The following is a 23,804-nucleotide window of genomic DNA, read 5'->3' as shown; positions in this document are numbered from 1 at the left end:
TGATTCTGGATGTCATACATAGTCTTAGGCAGGAACAATCTGGATCTGAATGTTAAGACTAAAGAAATGATTGTGGACAGCTTCAGGAAAAAGGCAACATTTCACCAACCACTCACTCTCAAAGGGGAGGTAGTACAGAAAGTCAAAACAACCAAGTTCCTGGGCCTTCACATCTCAGACTACCTCCCCTGGACTTTTAAAACCAACCATATAGTCAAGAAGGCTCAACAGAGGCTTTACCTCCTGAGAAACTCAAAAATGCCAGACTCTCACTGTCTGCTCTTGCCACGTTTTACAGGGAAGCTATGGAGAGCATCCTCAATAACAACTTAATAGCATGGTTCGGCAACTGCACAGTTGCTGAGAAGAAATTACAGAAGGTGGCTGAGAAAATCTTGGGCACAAACCTCCCTTCTATTCAGGAACTTTTCTTTACAAGAGCAAGAAAGAGAACATACAAAATACTTGCTGATTTGGCCCACAACTGGTTCCCACCTCTTCCGTCTGGAAGGAGGTACCGCAGCTTCTTTAATCTGATCCACTAAATAACATATTGAAGCATCATTAAGCATCGTAATCTGATAGAAAAGCACCTTGTCCAGTTGCAAACACACCAAATTCTTTTCATAGGTGGTTACTAGGCTATTGGCCCTAGGGCCTTTATAAGACTAGCTGTGTTATACCCTTGTTACTCTTACTAACAAAGTTGTATGGTCTGTATTTACAGCTTGGGTCATTAATCAGCACCGACTGCCATTATCCAAGAGGGACATAGGTGACACCACTGGAATAAATTTATTCCCTTGTAAGGTACATACTAAGGACCTGCAAACATGGATAGGCATCTAGCTTGTTGGGCATGGGGATCCTGAGGCAATGCAACAATGGTCACCGGCAACCACTTAATTCTGAAACAGATGAATACAATATGAGAGAAATGTAGTTGCACAATGTTACTAGAAGCAAGACACTCACATACAGACATAAAAAACACCCAACACGTTGTCAGCAACACACACAAAAAAATAATAAAACTCACTGGACTTACAAAAGGACCAGATGCATAGACCCATGGATGCAGAGGTGATCACATGTAACTTATCCATACCTCAAAGGCCTCTCAGACAGTCCTTAGAAACTCTGACTACACACAAACAAGACAACTCTCACCACAACACACAAAACCATATCTTATTGTGTCTCAACTACCAAGCCCATAAATCATAACACCACGCAATACAATATTTTGGTCACAGAAGACTCCATTGTGAGACATATGGATGTCCGTTTCACCAGGCTGGATAAGGAGAAGGGTACAATTAGTAGTCTGTCAGGGGCCAAGATTCACCAGATCATGCAAGAACTCAGGTCACTAAACCCAAAGTACCAGTATGACTCAGTCATAGTCTATATGGGCACAAATGATCCAGAGATGTACCTCCCTGGAGTATAAAAAGAAACATAACTGAGGTCTCAGAATGTGTCACAGGCAGGTACAAGCCTAGAACTGAGCAGCATTCTACCATCTCAAAGAATGATGCCACAATACCAATGACTGACTTTAATAATTGGCTTAGTTACAAGTGTTATTGCAAAGTGGTCCAGTATTTGTCAGCCTAGGAGATCACTGACAGGCCATGCTGCTTTGCCAGTGATGGTCTTTACCTGTCAACACTAGGCTTTCAGATATTGATCAAAACACTATCCACCCCTATAGTGCCTTTTTTTAGGCATTACCAATTAGACAAACCCTTCCAACATAACAAAATCTACTCAGGAAAAGCTAAAGGTATTACTGCCCAATGTTAGGAGTCTCAACAAGAAACTACACTCCCAGAAAGCACTCCTCACCCTGGAGAATCCTGACGTGTGCAGTTACTGAAACATGGTTCAAAGCCATGGAAAGCACCCTGACAGTGCATGGCTGTAATGTGTTTCACATGTTCCCATCAACCACTGCACATGAAAGGGCAAAAGGTGGAGGTGTATTCCTATACATAAAGGATAAGCACACCTCAAGACTGCTCAAACAATATGACACACTTAGGCTACTCCATGTCCAACTAACCACAGGAAAAATCCATTACTATATCCTTACTAGCTACAAGTCCTCCATCATGAACCAGGAAACCCATATCATACCTGACTTTACTAGAATCACTTACCATTCAGGCCAATACCATACTCATTGGTGATTTCAATTACCCCTCTATTAACTGGGAAGCATGCACAACTAACATGCAAGCTCAAAGATTTCTAGACTTTGTCAATGTAAATGCCCTGGAGCAGTTAAATCTGCAGTCCCACTAGAGGTACAAATATCCTAGACCTGGTATTCACAAATATGGGAGAGCGCTGCAATGTCCCCACAAGTGTGACATCCTCACTGGTGAGATCAGATCATAAAGTGGACTCCCTTGATATATATATATATATATATATATATATATCAAAAACGAAAACCAGCGACAGGCAAACAGTTGGCTCTTGAAAATAATCCAGTCTTGGTCATAAAACATAAAATAATACGTTTTATTGTGTACACAGGTTAGCGCTTTCACCAAAGCTTCTTCAGACCTTACAACCTTCCTTACTAACAAATTGCTTATATACGTGTCATGTGATTTGATTTCAATTAATCAATTCTCTTCCCAATAAACCAGTACTGCCTGAAATTTAAGGATACATTGACTAAAATATTTAGCTATATTAATACATTACTATGCATCCTAAAATCTTTAACCTATAAAATAGCGTTTCAAAGCGCTATGTTAAATACTAAACAGAACTATCATAACTATTGAAAAACACATCATTCATAAATATAAATCTCCAAAATACATAATACTTGGTCATTCAACAATGGTCATAGTTATGAATTTATAAATACATCATCTCGGCAGTAAACTTCTACTATGCCATTGCCATCTAAATAACTCTGGCGCCCTGATGAGTTTAAAAGGCTCCGTAATAGATTAGTTATATTCGCAGCACTCATCATTTATTGTATGCACCTACCATCATAATTCCAATAAAATGCATAATTTACTTGCATATATAAAAATATATCACCTGAACCTATAAATTAGTTGTCAACACGAGCCTCAATCAATGTACAATGACTTTATACATTCACGTAGACAATGTTTTTCTTATTTGGAAAGGAGATGAACAAAGTCTAAGAGAGAGTATCTCCAAAATGAATAAAATGTTAGAATGTTTAAAATTTTCATCTCATTATTCATATACCAAGGTCGAATATTTGGACGTATTTGTGGAAAGAGTAATGGGGTCATACATTAATACAGGCATATACAGAAAGAAATGCTACAAGAATACAATATTTCATAGACAAAGTATGCATCCACTATATGTGTTTAATAACATAGTCAAAGGGCAAGCTATGCAAATATCAGCTTGAATGTCACTGAACAGGGTTACCATGAAGAGAGGAATATGTTTAGGAGTAGATTAGAAAAGTGAGGATATAGATAACAGTCTTAAAGAAATAGATATGCTGAGGTTAGATAGGGCAGCACCGTATTTCTCAGGTAGATCCACTGTAGAAAAAATACATAGTAATGAATATCAAGAGATACGAATACCAATGTTCTATACAGTAGATAATCAATACATAATGAATATAATTCAACAGCATTGGCGTGTTCTAACTACAGATGAAGACATAAGGAAAATAGTAGGTGTGAAACCAAAGTATTTATTTAACAATACACCTAACCTCAAAAGGTTATTATGTCATCAGAATGAAGATCCTACCATACATGACCATTTAGGAACTGTACCCTGTGGCAAATGTAAATATTGTTCCTATATTGATCAGAGCTCAGATTTTACAAATCCAGATACAGGAAATAACTACTACTTTAAAGTTATAGCAGATTGTAATACAATGCATGTGGTATATCTGGCTATTTGCCAGAAATGCTCTTTGTTCTATGTCGGTAAGACCGATAGAAAATTTCAAAACAGAATTCGAGAGCATTTATATGCCATAAGAATTAATTATGAGAATAATGCTTTAGCTAAACATGTAATGACTGAAGGTAAAGAACATACCTTTAAATTTAAGGTAATAGATGTATATGGGCCTGGGATATGTGAAGGGAATATTAGAAATGCCAAAGAGAATAAAGAGGTTAACTGGATTATTAGACTAAGGGCGGATAAGGGCAGAGGCCTGAATGAAAGAGCTACAATAAAACCAGTCCTTAGAAATAGAAGGGTAAAGGTTATGAAGTAATAATAAAGAAATCTTTTATTACTTCCATTCTATTGGTAAAAATTGCAATATAATAGTTATTATTAATATAGTGTGAAATGACAAACATTTTGCATTTAAGTGGAAAACAAATGTTATGGTTCAGTCATAGAATTTAAGTGACAATTTAAAAGTTAAATTAATACTTTTACAAATAGATTATAATTATAGTATATTTATAGTGATAAAGTTGAAATGAGTTATTCGAAATCTCTATAGTATGATAGTCATATAATACCCTATAGACTTATTTGTACAGAGTGAATAAAAGTTTGCAAGGTGCTATATTAATATTCTGTGGCGAGCAACCATTTGTTAACTGTGACCGCATTGAGTGCACAGCACTTGGACTTGATCACCGTTGAAATAATTTACAGTGTTAACTACTTTTTATATAACATGGCAGAAAAGCCACGATGAGTAGGTGATTTCAGCACATTAATATGATGGATGAAAGTTGTCTAGATTGTAGCACTCGCTTTAAAAGTAATACTATGACCCCTCACAGTAATGGTTCAGTCTATAGATTTTAGGTAAAACTTAGGTAGGTATAAACTGCACATGGTTTGTTTACTATCAAATACAAGCATGTTTTGCATATATGAATGTATTCTTTATAAATTATTGCTTCCTTGGAATATGTTTGAGTGCATTATTTGCAGCTTTCAATGCACGTATATATATATATATATATATATATATATATATATATATATATATTGTTTTTTTTTTCAAGGTTGAATTTATCAGATTTCTTATAAAATAGTCTTCTAGATGCATAAAATAGTTTATGTGCATGAGATTTTAATTTACTATGTATGGAAAGCATATATAATAGGATTGATTTATAAGATGCTAAAGTTAAAATTATATAGTACGGAAATATCTATTTAATGAATTTTTAAGCGTATTTATGAAATTATTGCATATAGATCATGGCTTATATTGACAATTATTCAAATGACTAATAGCCTATAAGCCGAGGCAATATAATTTTTACAATTTTTATAATTTCTATACATAGCTGATACTATACATTTATATGGGAGGTTTTATACCTAAACGTGAATGTATAAAGTCATTGTACATTGATTGAGGCTCGTGTTGACAACTAATTTAATGAGTCCAATGACTACATAGGTTCAGGTGATATATTTTTTATATATGCAAGTAAATTATGCATTTTATTGGAATTATTATGATGGTAGGTGCATACAATAAATGATGAGTGCTGCGAATATAACTAATCTATTACGGAGCCTTTTAAACTAATCAGGGCACCAGAGTTATTTAGATGGCAATGACATAGTAGAAGTTTACTGCCGAGATGATGTTTGTATTTATAAATTCATAACTATGACCATTGTTGAATGACCAAGTATTACGTATTTTGGAGATTTATATTTATGAATGATGTGTTTTTCAATAGTTATGATAGTTCTGCTTAGTATTTAACATAGTGCTTTGAAACGCTATTTTATAGGTTAAAGATTTTAGGATGCACAGTAATGTATTAATATAGCTAAATATTTTAGTCAATGTATCCTTAAATTTCAGGCAGTACTGGTTTATTGGGAAGATGATTGATTAATTGAAATCAAATCACATGACAAGTATATAAGCAATTGTTTGTTAGTAAGGAAGGTTGTAAGGTCTGAAGAAGCTTTGGTGAAAGCGCTAACCTGTGTACACAATAAAACATTATTTTATGTTTTACGACCAAGACTGGATTATTTTCAAGAGCCAACTGTTTGCCTGTCACTGGTTTTCGTTTTTGGATTTATTATCATTTATTTTTTAGACAGCGAAGAGGCATTTACTCTAGTGGGTGTGTTAACATCAACAGTTTTACATATATATATATATATATATATATATATATATACACATATATAAAAAGCTAGAACTTTTCTAAGGCAAACTACCTCCTAATAAGTGATGGCATAACTATTACTAGTTTCCAAGCTCCCCGAGACCCAGAAAACACAGAAGCCTTTGTGGAGGTGTACACAAAAGCCCTGTACAGCCATATAAAGAAATGCATAGAACCAGTAGTACCAGACAAAATTAAGTCAAGGACAAACTTCAGAAACAATCCACCCTGGTGGACTCTGGGTATAAACAGGTTGAATAAAAAATGAAAGAAAAGTTTGTCTAGAAGTAAGAGAAAATGTGCAGAGCAAAGCAAAAACTCCCTCATTAGTCTAAACAAGCAAATCATAGAATTAGTTAAGACTTCAAAAGCAAATTTCAGGCAAAAATAGCCTCCTAAAGTAAGGATAACCATAAAGCATTTTTCAGTTCCATCCACAATCTTAATGAGAACACCCAATGTGTTGAATTACTTGTAGACACAGCCTCACCATACTCATCCAGACAATATAGAAAATCTGCTGGCTGATAAATTCAGCTCAAATTTCACTTTTCCATCACCTCCATTTACCCTCCAAGAAACACCCTCCACAATTCCTCTACCATTTATCACCAAATAACATGTCACCACTGTGCTCCCTAAAGCTAAACACATAGCTTTGACTGGTCCTGACAAACCCAGGATGCCTCTTAAATATACTGAAACAGGACCGATCAAGCCCACTAGGATCTCTATTTAACCACAGCCTCCAGATTAGCTTTGTCCTTATGGAGTGGAGAATAGTGAGTCATCCCTTCTGTATAAAGGGGAACCATCAACAGAAATGAGAAATTACAGACGCATACTTTTGACTAGTCTTATATACAAGGCCATTGAAAGAATAATTATGGACCTGATAAATGACATAGGAAACCACAAACATTGGACCCAACCCAGTTTGGCTTTGTCAAGGGCATGTCTGGTGGACTTCTTTGAGAACTTCACTAAGGCCACAAATGAGGGTAAAACACAGTGCATATTGCCTACCTTGGACTGGCTAAGGCATCTGGCACAATTCCCCACTCGGGTATTAGAGATAAACTCACAAAACTGAGCATAAATCCCTACATCACCCAATGGAGAATGAAATGGCTAACAGAAAGGACACATGCTGTTACTGTGGGTGAATTCAGATCCAGAAAGAGGCCAATTACTGGTGGTGTGCCACATAGCTCAGTGCTGGGACCTGTCCTGTTTGGAATATACTTCTCTCATGTCAAGGCTATTGCAGAAGGTCTTTGGCTAAGTTTGCAGATGACTGCAAGCTGGGGGCAATTGTTGAATCCCCCAGTGATATAGATATCCCTCAGAAGGGTCTGACGCAGACAAATGATGATTGACACAGCCATGGCCTAAAACTAAATGCAAAAAAAAAATGTCATAATCATACCCTTTAGGAAGTCAAATACTCCTATAAATTACAACATTAACAGCACACCTCTAACAGTGAATTCAGTGGTGACAGATCTAGGTACATAGATAGCCTGAAATTTGGCCTCCATGTGTCCACATTGGTGTGGAAGTCCTTCTACGTAGCACAGCTTGTAAAAAAAGGCGTGGCATCCAGATCCAATAAAGTTAGTGTCCCACTGTCCTTGGCCCTCATCAGACCGATACTAGAGTACAATGTACTTTTGGCATGTAATTGACCATGCACTTCCAACAGCTGGACAGGACTCAGAGGTTCCTTACAAAAAAAAATACAGGGTGTAAACATGTCCTATGCATACAGACAAGAAGCCGTCTCATTTTACTCTGTGTCCTACTGACTATTAACAGGCAACCTATGCCTGATCTACAAGATACTCCCAAATCCAGTCCTTATGAATTGTTACATATTCACAAGACAAACTGCATGAGGGTCACCCAATCTAGAGATCTAAACCTGGTCTATGACATGAACAATACTGGCTGGAGAGGCAGATATGTCTCCGAGATTACCCCTTCTCTGGAACAGACTTCCTATTCATGTAAAGCAGAGCCTTTCCCTGACCCTCTTTATACTCAATTTGGATCAATGAAAGGGGAATTTTAAATTTACTCCTGGGGCAGTGCCCATGTCCCTTATGGACAGGGGCAGTCTGCAAAATATTCAGAGGCATAGGCTCAAACCTAAGCAACCCTCTAGCCCTTAGGGATCAAAAAATGGGTAAAATTCAGGTAGTAATGACTATATGAAAAACAGTTGGAAATTCTGATGGAAACCAACACTTTTAATAAACAACAAGCAATAAAAGTAATGACTATGTGTAAGGGCTCTTAAGCTGTTAGCCCTGTAATCGCCTATAAACCTATTAATTACTTTTCTGCACATATGTGTGTGTATTTTATATTATATATATATATATATATATATATATATATATATATATATATATATATATATATATATATATATTATTGCTCTTTAAGCAATATAACTGCAAGGTTTCCAGACATTAATCATGAACAGTAACAGAAACATTGCAACACCATAATTAACTCTTAAAAATATATTTATTTTGGTAAAAAGTAATGGAAAGTTCCTTTTACTGTTGGGCATTTTGTAAGGCTATTTGGATACATTCAGGTGTCATTTGTTTTACTGTTTTACATATTTAGAGGGAAACTAATCCTTAACGGGAGCCATAAGAGTCAACTTCACTTGCAGGTTCAATCTGAGTACTCAAATATTTTCAAAACCATGATTTGGAAACAGTTTCCATTAGATTTTATGTAAACTGCCTGGGGTGATAAATCATTTAACAGCATCCAATCTTCACCATGATTAATGGACATGCTATATAATGTTATTATTTAGTATACTCACTGTAATAAATAGGTTAGAGTATTCTAACACAATTATAAAAATTAATGAAAAACATTATTTATTTACCGGGAAATTCCAACTGGACACAGGTCCTTTTTCAGCCGAGGTCCAGGGTAAAAAGCTCTACAAGTACATACAAGTAAATCTTAGAATAGTAAATGTTACAACAGTAAATGAGTTTACACTAAACAGCATGACATGCAGAGTACACAGATCAATAGTAAGAAACAAAGCATACAATGGATACGGAGTACTAGACTGTTGTTACAAATTGGGGTGATAAACGATACCCAAGAATTATGCTGATAGAGCATGTTTAGTGGCAGATAAAATATATAAAAGAAATAACGCTGTACTGATTGGCTAGGAGTTTTGTTAGTTGGGGATGGAGCAAGGGCAGAGACAATGCATTTTTAGGTGAGACTTGAGAGTGGTTTTGAATAGACTGCTGGGTGGTAATTTGGTTATTAAGAGGGGAGGTTGTTCCACAGTTTGGAAATGGCACAGGAGAATAGGGCTTCTCCTGCTGCGTTTTTGGGTTTGGTGGTAAGAAGTAGATTTTTGCTGTTGGATTGTATGGGTCTAGAGGAGGAGTAGGGTTGGAGTATGTTTTGAAGAGCTGGGATCGTATGGGGGTGGTTTACTAGTTTGTGGGCAAATGAGAGTTGATTCAGGTGAAAAAATTGTGGGAGTTCAAGCCAGTCAAGTTCCTTAAGTGGGTTACAGTGTTGGCTATGGTAGGTTGCGCCTGTTGCAAATTTTGCAATTTTATTGTAGCAGGTTTCAAGTCTGTTTAGGTCAGTCTGTCTAAAGTTGGTGAGTACGGGAGAGGCATAGAGTAAGATGGAGATTAGTTGGGAATTGCCAATAGTGGTTCTGGCTGTCTTGGTTAGGTATTAAACGTCCACTGGTTAATACTTCAAATACTAGTATGTTTTTCATTAGCTACACCAAAATTGGAAAGTTAAAATAATATTAGTTCTTGATGCGCAAACAGCCAGTAACAGTGTGATAGGTGAGAATACATGACATAATGAAAATGCATGGCCAAGCCATGCCATTACTGGCAATGTTAAATGTAATTTGTTTGGAAATCAGAATGCCAGCCATTTTCTGCACATAGAAAAGCTATACCCTAAACTTGCAATAGTTACTTGGATCAGCAGGACTCAAAGCACTCAGGAGTGCATTGTGAAATAATGAGGATGTATACTAAGCTTGGCAAGTACTGCATATGATTTTGAAACACATGGAGAAGCCAACAAACGTTTCTCACAAGGAAACAAAAATCAGTGCATGGGTACTCCAGATTTGTCAGAAAGCCAAACAAATTCAAAAAATATGGAATCCGAGATGGTGAATTTCAAAGTCTGAGTAAAAAACAGACATACAAGTCCTTATCCATCCATTGCCATATAAGCAATCTATACTACCTTGACTCTCAAATTAAAAGGCACCATTTAATGGTTATCTCCTTTCCACTACACAGAAAAAATGGCAGCCAGACAATACTGAAAGCACTGACTGAATTACTAACACTGCAACAGTATCTGGAATTGTTGGTCAAAAGACTGAGGGGGTTGAAAATACGGCTGACCATAAAGGAAGAAATAAAAGTATCACAATTTAAAAATTAATTTAAAATTAAGCAACCTCATCATTTTCTATAGATTGGAGTGCCATAAAGCAGTTAAAGGAATAATATGGTTGAGTTCTTCCAAGACTAGGTATCAAAGTAGGTGAAATGAGACCTAGGATAAATTCATAAAGAAAGGACACGTAGATCTTTTTGACTTCAACTTTAGCAGCTACAGTGTTTACTCTTTTTCAATCATAGTGGAAATTGACCTTGTAAGTAGAAGTAAAAAATACATAAAGCAGCATCGGCGGCTACTTAGCTACTCTACAAGGGGTTAAAAGCTCCACAAGTGATGACCACTCACTCTGATGGAAAAGGCAGATTAAATGTCCAGTCATACTTGCACCTAAATTGTTGCAACAAACAGAACTTGGGACCCCCATATGTCATAGAAAGCTACGTAAGAGCAAGGGCTGCTTCTAGCTGCTATAGTGATGGACAAGACTAGGACTACAGCCTGAAATGGAACTACTGCACCCCCCCATGGGAGCCTCTACCTAAACAGTAGATAAGACTAAAGAAACACATTTACAGAAAGATTGCTGACCATAAAGTTGATGATGACTGAAAGCAGTGAAACACACTGGTATGAGCTCCACATATTTCTAAGAGATGTACTCAGTGGACATTTCTGCCTCAGTTCTGTATTTTTAGGAGTGTAAGATGCTGTGTTATCCATGTGTTTCAGTTACTCTGACAGCCTACCTGACCACAGTGTTAAGCTTTCGACAGCATAATGGTATTTATGTTAAGGGAAACATTCTGAATTACTTTCTAAGCTCAGCCCAACTGATCTACCTATATTAGGGCTGATACTAAAATGATTACTATCTAGCACTGAAATGATTACTTTCTAGCACCTGTTGAAGCTCAGACGTCTGAGGCAAAGTATTTTATACATGAAATATCATTTTATGAGCAGACTAATAATGAGCTTTTAACATGAAGTATAGTGAAATTAATGAAAAGGGATGTGTAAGCAGAATAAAAAAAACACATTCCTGACAAAATGGAGCTATAACCATTCTCAGTTTAAAGACAGCATTCCTAATCAGCTACCTGGCACAGGGTTGCAGAATTCCAGTCCTAAGGCAGACATGCTGATGAACCTGTAATTGCCCAAGGCTGATACTATAAAACCAAGTTCAGTACCATCACAAAACGGCATCACATTTTATTCAATTTACCTTTCACTTTGTAATTTCTCTCCAAAGACTTTTGTTTTTGCTTGTCTGACCTGGGGAGGAAAAAAAAAAAACTAATGAATAAATGTATTCCTCAGAAATAAACAAACATCCATTTATTCTGCCAAAATTATGTTATTTAGCTTTACTGAATGCAATTTCATATTCAGTTTTTAAAAATATATGTAATATATAATATAAAGTCAGCTTTCAATCATTTCCATATTAGAAATGCAATTCATTTTGTCTAACTGAAAAGTGTTCTTGGTACCTGTATGACTAAGTGCACCTGAACATCCAGTATCATTTGTAGTCAGAAAAATAAATTACATATGGTTTACAGTGAATTACACTACAGCACAGATTCACGGCACAGTAGGTATAGTAAAATTCTTGTTTTGTGTTAATTAACAATCAAGTTCTAGCAATGTAAATGACGTGCAGAAACCTAACAGAATAAAATGGATTTTATTGCCTAATGTTTTCTTTGTTACTACTGTAAATTAATAAATTGATAGCCAATGTCTATGATGCAAATGCCAACTGTCTCTGTAAATAAATAAAATATGCAAAAAGCACTGCAAAGTAAATACATGCAGCAAATAAATATGTTCACCTTCCCATGCAATCCATTTCATGAAAGCTGGTTACTTAGTCTTTGAAGATGAATTAAGGAAGAAAAACATTTCATAATATAGCAATAGTTTACGCCTGGTGTAATCGGATTTACACAGGGGTGGCGTGGTTTGGTCCCGAGGGACCAAACAAAGACATCCGTGGGTAAAACCCGCATTACCCACACCCAGAAGTGGGTTATTGCTATTATACTATGACATTATTTAAGAAAAGAAACAATTACTTTTCTTAAATAATGGCATTGTATAATGCCTCTTTGCTGCCCTTCCGCAGCTGTCTGGCATCCGCAGTTCTGATGTACTGCATGCCTACGCGAGTACATCAGAGCTGTGGCCAAAACAACGGAGAAAGCAAGATCTCCGTTGCTTTTTATTGTTTCGCTATGTTAAATGGGTTTAACATAGCGAGACAGTTTAAAATAAGCAACGGAGATCTCCGCTGCTTATTTTAAAGCTGTCTCGCCATGTTAAACCCATTTAACATAGTGAGACAGGTTTAAAAAGCAACGGAGAAAGCAAGATCTCCATTGCTTTTTACACATTGTGTCGCTATGTTAAAGGAGTTTAACATAGCGAGACAGCTTTAAAAAAAGCAACGGAGATCTCCGTTGCTTTTTTTAAACCTGTGTCGCTATGTTAAACTCTTTTAACATAGCAAGACAGTGTTTTAAAAAAAGACTTATACTAATGGAAAAAGTCCGGGCGACCGGACCTTTTTCCATTAGTATAAGTCGATTTACAACGTGCATGCTGGCCAATCAGCGTGCACGTTTTGGAATATTAATGGGGGGTCATGGTATAATCTGTAATCAACAGTCCAAGACACAAATCCATGAGGATGCAATTATTTCAACCAGCAATGACATATGAATGCATTAAAATACCAAAATGCTGCAACGGTTCACCCACATCTGCTGTACTCCTATAAAAGTCCCCAGAAACAAAACAGCGTGTGTGTATGGTCTCAATGGAGCACTTTCTAAGGGTATATCAGTGATGAGAAAAATAAATCACTGGGCATGGTTTTGCTTTGACTTTGGAATACAATGACCTGCACTATTTAATTTTGGTGTGGTCTACACTCCTAAATCTCTCCTATGGAAATTTATTTAGCATGAGCAAGATGCAACATATTGCAGAAGAATATGTCTGCTAGCAAAAATGTCTATGTAATTTGCCTATTTCTAATCTCTGATATCCAAATGCAGAGTTGGATCATTCCCACCCACCCCCATAACATTTAATTTATACCTAATCACACCTTATCCACACTAACCCCTCCCCTTCCCATCTACTCACCCAATACCTAAGTACCACTAACCCCTCCCTTCATCCAATACCTACTAAATACCACTAACCTCTCCTGTTCCCTTCCACTCATCCAATAACTAAGTACCACTAATCCCTCCAATTCCCATTCACTCATACAATACCTACCAACTTCATCTCTCTCTCTCAATATTTATCTGACGCAACATAACTAATCGTATCCAACTACCCACCTTCCTCTACTTTAACCTTCCCTCCTTTCTCATTTTACTCATACACCTGGTTTCCTTCTCCCTCACCTGCATTCCTTCCTATTTAACAAATCATGTTACTTACCATCCTCTGTATACCTCCTTTAATACTATTCTACCTCCTCACCTCCTGTGATACTCAACTGATACCCCAAGTACTCTTCTACATCTACCCACCCAATAACCTCTCTACTACCTCAACACTTCCATAATCTCTCCATCCATATTTCTGCTAAAAAACCCAATTCCTAAAATTAAATGTCTTTGTCCTCCCTGCAGCCTCCTCCAAGAGTAAAGAAAGACACTTCATCTTCTACCCAGCTCCCTAAAAAGTAAACCCCCTCCTTAAAACTCTACTACTATCAGGAGATGTCCATCCAAACCCTGGCCCAAACTGTCTCCCCCACCAATAACTCAACAAAACCAGTCAAGTGAACACCTCTCCAACTGAAAAATACAGCTATCATTTTACTCAAACATTATTAGTGTGTTAAACAAGGTTACTGAATTCCATGCCTGGAAGTCATCTCTCTCTCCAGACATTATTACCCTCACAGAAACTTGAATAAAACCCATTAACTTAAATAAAAGACTTTCTCCCACCACGGTATAATACACTGTAACTTGACCACCAACATAAAAAAGGCGGTAGAGTGGCTACTGTATACTCCCAACCATCACACTGCTTGACAAACAAAAACCATCCTTTCTACCTGCTGAACTCCTAATTGCCAACCTTAAAATTAACAGTCATAGTAAAAGCACTATACTTGCCATCTATATATCCCCTGGTGATAACTCCCTCTTAGAACACATCTTCTCTTAGCTTTTCAACACACACACAACAAAACCATCCTTCTAGGGGATGACAACATAAGCTAGTTGACCCTCTGCTCAACTCTGACCCTCAACTTGCATGGCTTCACCCAACTAATCTATATTCCCACCCACACCAATAAGACATACAACTACAGCTCACGTATTGACTGGATAATAGTCTCAGACCCCTATAAATAATCACAACCCCGAAACACTGCCCGACTCCCTTAGCGACCACTCCCCAATACAAGTTCTTAGATTTACTACCCATTCCCCCAGACCACAGAGATGCACTAAATCTCTTAAGTTATCAAACTTTGATCCAAATCCCTTTAATAGTCTCCTCTCCAAAGTAAATTGGACTTGTCTGTTTCACCTCCCTCTAGACGATACAGTTAACTCTTTCAATAGTACTTTCCTAAATATACTTAACTCACTGGCACCTCTGTGCACAGTTCGTGTCAAAACCAATATATCCCCCTGGTTAACTAATGCCACCTACTCCTTGATGAAAGGTAGAAATAGAATGTGGAAAACCTGGGTGCAAACCAACCTCCCCATTCACCTGCAAAAATATAAAGAACTTAAAAATCTCACTAAAATGCAAGTCAATAAAGACAAAAAGGACTTCTATAATAACCCACCCAGCTTCCACAGATCTAATCCCAAAAAAGTCTGGCATGCAATAAATCAAATACTCCACCCCAGTAATCCCTCATCTTCCAACCCCTGCCCTACAAATACACCCCTCGAAACAGCATCAAACGTCAACTCCCTAACATCACCCAGAGCCCCCCTCTAGCCAAATTCTACTAACACCTTCTCCCTTAAGCCAATACCCACCAACTATATTAAATCTTTACTTCACAAACTAAAACCCTGCTCTGTATCCATGGATAATCTACCTCCCCACTTTCTCCAACTAGCTGCAGACTTAGTCTTCCCAGTCTCTATACTAATTAACCAGTGTATCACAGAATCTAAGTTTCCCTCTATCTGGAAAAAATTCCATACCCTACCAATTCACAAAGGATTACTCCATTGAAATCTCCATCAGACCCATTGCCATCCTCTCACCTCTCTCAGAAATACTTGAAAAATGCGTGCATATGCAAGTCATGGAACACTTAGTTCAGGAAAATCTGCTTACTCCTACATCAAATTGCTTTCATCCTAAGCATAGCACCACGACTGCCCTACTATCCTGCATCAATACTTCTTCTCAGGCCAGAGACAACAATAAACTGGTGGCATGCTTATTGCTAGACCACTCTAAAGCATTTGACACAGTCACTCCTTTCTTCTGGACAAACTCTCTAACCTCAAATTCTCCTCCTCTACTAGTGCCTGGTTTTCTAGCTACCTCTCTGACAGACTACAGTCAGTAAAATGGATCTCAGCCATCTCTCCTCCACTCCCCATCAAAATGGGTGTTCCTCCAAGGATCTATTCTTGGACCACTACTCTAATATCTTTACTAATGTACTCTAAACCTCCTGCCCTCAGTCTAACTCTCATCCAATACGCTGATGACTCTGCTGTCATGACCATTGCTGATACCCTGTCTGACGTGCATTCCATGATTCAGAAATCCTTCATCTCTGTCGAGACCTGGCTTTCCATCAACCAGCTAATTCTGAATACTAAAAAGACTAAACTCTTACTTTTTCTCCCCAAAAACCTGAATAACCTCAAATCCACTTTTACTACCCAGTCTCTAGATAATACACCCATCTTAGCTGAACCCTACACAAAACTACTAGAGGTTACAACAGACGAGCAACTGAAATTTGATCTGCATGTCAACAATGGTATTACAAAAAACATCAAAAACTTGGCCCCTGTATAGAAATAAAAAGTTCCTATCCAACAATGCCATTTCCCTGTTTCATGCCTATCTCCTACCAAGCCTATTGTACAGCTCTCAGATCCTCTCTAACCTACATACCACACTCCTAACTAAATTAGAAAATACCTAGAACACAGTGGCTAGATTTGCTGCTAATCATAGTGATAGATCTCATCACTGTCTCATAGGTTCATACTAGGCTATCTGCCCTGGGGCATTTATAAGCCTAGCCCGATTGTGTTTGGCTTACGCCACCCCTTGATTTGAGTATACTGTGCCCTTTTTAAAGTTTAGTTTACTGTGCCTATGTCTAATAGTGACACGGAAGTAATCCCCGGGACAAACCTACGATCCCCCATCCACTCATCAAGATTCTTCTTGAACAGAGTCAGTGATGTGCTCTGCCTAACATGAATTGGAATTCTATTTCAGAGCGAAGGGAGTCTCTGGGTTATGAATCTGTCCCTCCAGCATGTTCTATTTATTTCTGTGCTGAGGTTCAAGTCCCTCGGGCGCGTGGCTCTAAGGGATTTAGATTTACTGAGGTGGAGCATGTCCACTAATTCTGGGTTGGACATAGCTTTATATGTCAGGCATAGATCGCCTCGAAGTAGGCGGTATGCAACTGAGTAGAGCTACAGTTTTTTTAACTGAGCAGCATATGGCATCTGTTTGAGTCCCTTGATCCTCCTGGTGAGGTACTTTTGGGGTCTTTCTAATTGCTGCAGGTGTCAGGTAAGGTACATCCCAAAGGGGGCATTGTATTCTATGATGGGCCCGATGAGGGATGAATAAAGGGGCACGATTACCTCTCTTGATCTAGATGTGAATCCTTTCATGATGAGGTGGGCTATGTAGAAGGTCTTTCTAACCACTTTGGCAATGTGGTTGTCAAAGGAGAGATTGCCATCAACTAGGGTCCCCAGATCCCTAATTACTTTCTCTGTACTTAATGGGTTACCACCTATGTGGTAATTTGTGGGCACATTGTTTTTGCCAAAGGGTATGACTATACACTTATTGGCATTTAGCTTTAGACCATGGCTCTGGCACCAATTATCCGTCTCTGGAAGACCTTTTTGAAGGATGTTTGTGTCAGTTGGAGAGTCGATTATGGCGCCCAGTTTGCAGTCATCTGCGAACTTGGTGAGCCATAGTCCTCCCACGTTGGCCTGTACCTCAGAAAAGTAAATACCGAACAAGAGAGGTCCCAGGACAGAACCTTGTGGGACGCCACTTGTGACCGGTTTCGAATCTGACATGGCTCCAGCAACTCTGACTCTGTGGGTTCTGTCTTTGAGCCAGTTTGTGACCCATCTTGTGACATAGGGGTTTATATTTAGGCTGGATAGCTTATCTATGATGCCCGAGTGGAGTATTGTGTCAAATGCCTTTGCGAGGTCCAGATAGGCTGTGTGGACTACCTTCCCTTCATCTATGGCCTTGGTGACTGTTTCGAAGAAGTCGACCAGGTTCAAGAGGCAGGATCTGCCCTTGACGAAGCCAAATTGGGTAGGATCTAGTGTCTGTAGGTCCCCAGTGTCTTTGTTTATGAGTTCCATGATGATCCTCTCCATAGCCTTGCATACTAGGCTAGTCAGGCTTATGGGGCGATAGTTTCCAGGGTCTGCAGAGGCACCACCTTTGTGGAGTGGGACCACTGTTGCTGTACGCCATTCTTTGGGCACATATCCTCTCTAACACACAAACTGGCTGGGACTACCCCACTGGCTTCTCCTCTCCCAGATTCAAATTATCCACTATATCCTATACTAACCATCTTTCTGCCCTAGCTTGACTCCTCTCATCTCTTCATATATCCCTTTCTAGGTCTCTCCAAAGTTCAGACCAATACCTACTACACATCTATAAACCTAAGAACAAAATCTGGTCAAAATCTCTATGGCTACCACCCTTCCATCTCCTGGAACAAACTCCAACTGGAAATTCGATTCCTTAAACAATAAAATATATTCAAATCAACTGTCAAAGACTACCTAAAAAGCCACTGGATATGTCACTCTACTCACCCCACTTAAACTGTCACCCTCTCCTACTTTTAGTACTCTGTTGGCCTTCTACTGGCTCCAGACACTTTTAGAGCCATCTATCTACCTCCTCAACTGGAATATTGCCTCTTACTCCTTTCTTATAATACTCTAATGTATTGACCACCTGCATACTTGCTCTTATTACAACCAACCATTCCCTTTTTTCTTCATTGTTTACATATTATATATGTAATGAAACTCTACATATTTCCAGATCGTACTTTTTATCAACTCAGGATTTTATATTTCCTTTGTATATTTTCAACTTAAGTACTGTCAAAGTCTTACTGACTACTTATTTTTTTTTCTACGGTTAAATCTTAAATATAAATGTTGGGGAGCTTTTCTCCAAGAGTCTCTGCTGAAAAATGGCCATCAGCCCAGCCAGACAAACATGGTCAACAAATGTAAAATAATAAAAAAATAAATAATCATGGTCAAATGGAGCTTGTGGTTGTGTAATGTACCACCACTCCTGCAGCCCTACCTATATATCCCATTAGTTGGTTGTTTTTCCCCAATTAAAGCACAAAAAAAATGCTCAAACCTGTCAGTGTACATACTATTTTTTATACTTCTATAATCATCACAGTGCCTTCAAAAAAAGAAGCTAAATTGAAAATGCATTCATAGTTAAAATATCAACATTAAACTTGTAAACTTTTTGCTGACCAGTTTATTTGCAGCAAAATAATAAACACACCATCGATAAAACAAAGACGCCAAGGACTGTACCCAAAGAACAGGGCAGCCTGATTTGTTCTGAGCTGGGCATCACCGAGAAAAGGTTGATAGAGACCTTCTGAGTTTGTCTTAAAGGAGAACCACACACAAAAAAACTGAAAAAAAATGTGTTTGTATGCATGTGTGTGTATATATATATATATATATATATATATATATATATATATATATATATCTTTTACTACAACTTGAACGTTTCTGCATTAGTAATGTCTCCGTATCAAAGTAAGTGGTATTATTTTCTTATTTCTTATACCCCAAAATGCCCTGAAAGAGGGCTGCTATGGGTAGCATGATTTAGTTTTACAATCAATGCATTCACCTTCCAGATGTCACTTTAGAGAGGCAGACAAGTGAGGACCATTTACTGTGGTTTTCTCTCTCAAGAACTTGCAACAGTACTGTGACCGCCTGCTTTTGACTGTCAGCGTCAATACGCAGTTTTAATTACTTCGCTACTTTTGATCTTCATTAGCGGCTATTTCTGCTACAGCAGTTTAAGGAATGTTTGAATGACAGGCTTGAAAATGTAGCTGACTTGACTGTTCTTTTTAAAGCAACAAGTGTAGTTCAGTGTTGTAATGTGAGAGATCTGACACCTCTGATTAATGGGTGTTACTTAGGCTGTGATAGTTTGTCTTACATTCACAGATTTTAACAATGTAGCTAGTATTAGACTCTCTGATTTTAATCTTCCTTCCCCAACTCACAAACTTGTCTCAACAAAAACACTACACAATGCAAAATTGCTCTAAGCAAACACAGAAGCAGCATGCACTTCTACAAAAAAAAATACAGTGTAGGGAAACCAATGCAAAATGAAATACTGATAGAAAATGACAAGACTGAGATGAAAATATTGTTTTTCTTTGTGGCACTCAAAGTTCGATTAAAGGGGAAACAACTAATTTGTAATTAAAAAACAGATACAAGAAAACAACTTGCACTTAGTTTGTGTATCTAAAAACTAAACCTTGATTTTGTTCATACTCCAGGCTACTACAGCGGATGGGTGATGCTGGCAGCCTGTGAATGGATAAAGCCCATTTAAATACCATTGTTTTCTTAATGACTGTAGTTTGGATAAGTGACCCAACTTAATTTTTCCTGCCACTCTTAGTATCCTTTGCGATTTAACAGAGGAGACAAATGTAGGAAAGGCAGGCAAAGGGAAGTAAGTTCAGAAATGAAACAAATGGAATAATTATTAAAGGATGCATTTTTATGTATAAGATATGCTTAGTGCTAAGGGAAATTACTTTTTGGAAAAAACTTGACGTTCAGGTGCACTTCTCTTTTAAATTCAAAGTACTTTTGTCCAGTTGTTGAGTAACTTATTGTTTTATTGTGCTGCAGCTGTATTTTAGTATTTATTATATTTTGTTACACTATCATTCAAAATACAGTTGCAGTGTTATAACCTCATTCCTGGGCTCTGCTCTGTTTAAGTAATTTTTATTAGTGTTGTCCCTATATGTCAGTTCACAGCTTAGTTCCTCACTTTTGGGCTTTTTCTTTGTGATTATACATTAAAGAGACTCAAGGCTACTGCCTAGTGGTAGGGGAGTGTAGTCTCATCTGTTCTGAGCTGGGAATCAGACAGAAATGAGCGAGTGTGACCCTCAGATTGGACAAAAGGCTAGTTTGTGTTTAGTCAGTTTTCTGCACCTGTATAAAGTTGGCATGTTTGCATATAACACTGCTTGTCATGCAGCAGCTTTGAACAGTGCCCTGTATTGACAAGAGCATCTAGAATTGATACTTTCCCTAAAAAAGCAGAAACTAGTTTGTGCTGCCACTTGAGTTTTGTTTAGATACTCCTGTTTTTATTCTGTACTTCTTCAGCAACATTCTGATCAAATTAAAAAGGCCACTAACCATGGATACAAGCACTCCTGCTATCTCTGCAACCAGCTTGTTGTATATGGGCATGCTAAAGCAATATAGCAATTACGTCATGTTTACTGACAACCAACAAATTATATGACAGATGTATTTACACAATGTCACTGGAGGCAAAGCCCTCACATACAAGCACTCGTAATACCAACCAAATTGTCAGTAATGCATACACTGAGCCTACCACACACATTATGGATCAGACACACAGGTACACAAATGTTGAGGCTCTTAAATGTATTCTTTCTAAACTCCAAAGACCTCCCAGGCATTGTACTTACAAATGTCCTCAGAAGCGCCAAAACAACTCCACCAAAACACCACCCACCACAGTACATATAAGCCACATCTCATGGAGCCTTAGCTTCTAAGCCCTTAATGCAAGCCACCACACAACTCAATAGCTTGTTCATACGAGACTCCACTGTGAAACACAAAGATGTCCCACTCACCAGGCTAAGTAAGGAAAAAGCTGTGGTCAGTTGGCAATCATGTGCCAGGATCCACCAGATTATGCAGGCACTCAGGTCAATGAATCACAAGTACCTGTATAATTCAGTCATAGTCCATGTGGGTATAAATGACCTGAGATGTACCTCCATGGACTATATAAAAACAGACACAATAGAACCATCAGCTTTTGCATCCCAGGCCAGTAAGAGCCTAGCACTGAGCAGCATTCTACCTTCTCCAAGGATGAAGACACAATATGAACAGATGATGATTGACTTCAATAATTGGTTTAGTTTTTGGTATTACTCCAAGGGGTTACAATATTTGTTAGTATGGGAGGATATGGTCAACAGGCCATGTTGCTTTGTCAGGGATGGCCTGCATTAGTCCCCTTTAGGCTTTTGAATATTGGCTAACACACTGTCCTTCCCCCATTATGCCAAACTGACAAACCTTCCAGCACAGCAAAACCAACCCTAGAAAATCTAAAGCTGTTTCTGTACAATGCCATGAGTCTGAAACAACTCCACTGCCTCCAAGCTCTCCTCACCTTGGAGGATGCAATTCCCAAGACATGGTTTAAAGTCACTAGAAGCTTCCAGACTGTGCAGGGTTATAATACCTTCCACATTTAGACCAGCTACTGCAAAGGCAGGAACTGGAGGTGATTCAATTTACATCAAAAACAATACCAATACCGCAAGGTTACTCAAACAGGATGATGCGCTTTGAGCTTCTCCATGTCCAAATTACCATAGCAACGCCCCTTACAATATCCTTACAGGTTATTGATCCCCCTGTATGACTCCAATAACCAATAATACGTAGTTAAATTCACTGAAGATACACACCATTTAGCCCAATACCATATTCATGGGTGACTAACTATAAGCCAAGAATCAAACGACTTACCGGCCCAGAGATTCCTGGACTTTGTCAACACAAACACCCTGAATAAGACATTCCAATACACCCACTACAGGTACAAACATACTGGATCTAGTCGTCACTAACATGGGAGAACTTCCCCCCTAGTGTAATACGAAAAAAGAATGAACGTGCCACCTCTTGCTCTCAAATATTTAGATAACATAAACACTCTTAGTACAGACTGCAGTTTAGGTGGGAGCATGGTAGCTCTTACAAGAAATGTTGAGCTGTTACAAAAGTTTAGGTGGAAGCTTGGTAGCTCTTACAAGAACTGTTGAGCTGTTACAAACAGCAGTTTAAACTGAAGCTTGCTAAAACTGTTGAGCTGCTAGCAGCTGAAACACTCTTGATACAAACAGCAGTTAGAGTGGAAATTTGCAGGCTCTTACAAAAAGAACTGTTGGGCTGGTAAACAGCTGAAGCACTCCTGATATAAACAGCAGTTTAAGTTGTAGCTTGCTATCTCTTACAGGAACTGTTGAGCTGCTAAAACAGCTAAAGCACTCTTGCTACAAACAGCGATCTAAGTAGGGGATTCCCATTTCTAATTAGACTGTTAAAAACTCTATTAGTGTAATGCCCTTTCTGGTAAGGAAAGACCATAAAGCTGTCTCCTATGAAATAAAAATAAACTCGGGACCCCTGCAAACCTTGGGTGTATTCTAAGGCAAACCTCCTACTATTACATGATAACCTGGCAAAATTTAAAGCCCCTCCTAAACCATAAAAACACTGCTGCCTATGAGGAATTGTTCATAGAGATCCTGTATAATCATGTAATCAGATGCACAGAGACAGCTGTGTCGATCAGGAATAAGCACAGAACAAACACAAAAAAATAAGGCAGCCTGGTGGAATCCCAGTATTTTACTTTTTTATTTTATTTAAGTTTGATGACCGGAGAAATCCTCTGGGCCAAAAAGAGCCCATTTTCAGTGGAGGCCCAGGGAGAAAAGCTCCACAATAATAGTAAGTTACATTTCACATGTTACAAAAAGACATACTTTAGTCAAGCTAGTTAAACATTTACAAATAAGCTTCAAGATATTAGCATTTGGCATGCAACATGTAAAATTGATGG

The 23,804-nt window shown here is 38.1% G+C and overlaps 1 protein-coding gene across 1 annotated transcript in view; it reads right to left on the bottom strand.

Annotated features, from left to right (window-relative positions):
* The window catches only part of LOC122797014 (synaptonemal complex protein 2-like), a 1,143,152-nt gene that overhangs the window by 702,312 nt on the left and 417,036 nt on the right, over positions 1–23,804 (bottom strand). The window contains exon 11 of the mRNA XM_044065784.1: positions 11,827–11,876. Within this exon, the coding sequence (XP_043921719.1) occupies positions 11,827–11,876 (50 nt within the window). The remainder of the gene's footprint in view (positions 1–11,826; positions 11,877–23,804) is intronic.

This window comes from Protopterus annectens, chromosome 3.part0 (assembly GCF_019279795.1).
Source record: "Protopterus annectens isolate FY-2018-M chromosome 3.part0, PAN1.0, whole genome shotgun sequence".
NCBI classification, from domain to species: domain Eukaryota; kingdom Metazoa; phylum Chordata; order Ceratodontiformes; family Protopteridae; genus Protopterus; species Protopterus annectens.
This window is presented reverse-complemented; position numbering and strand designations above follow the sequence as displayed.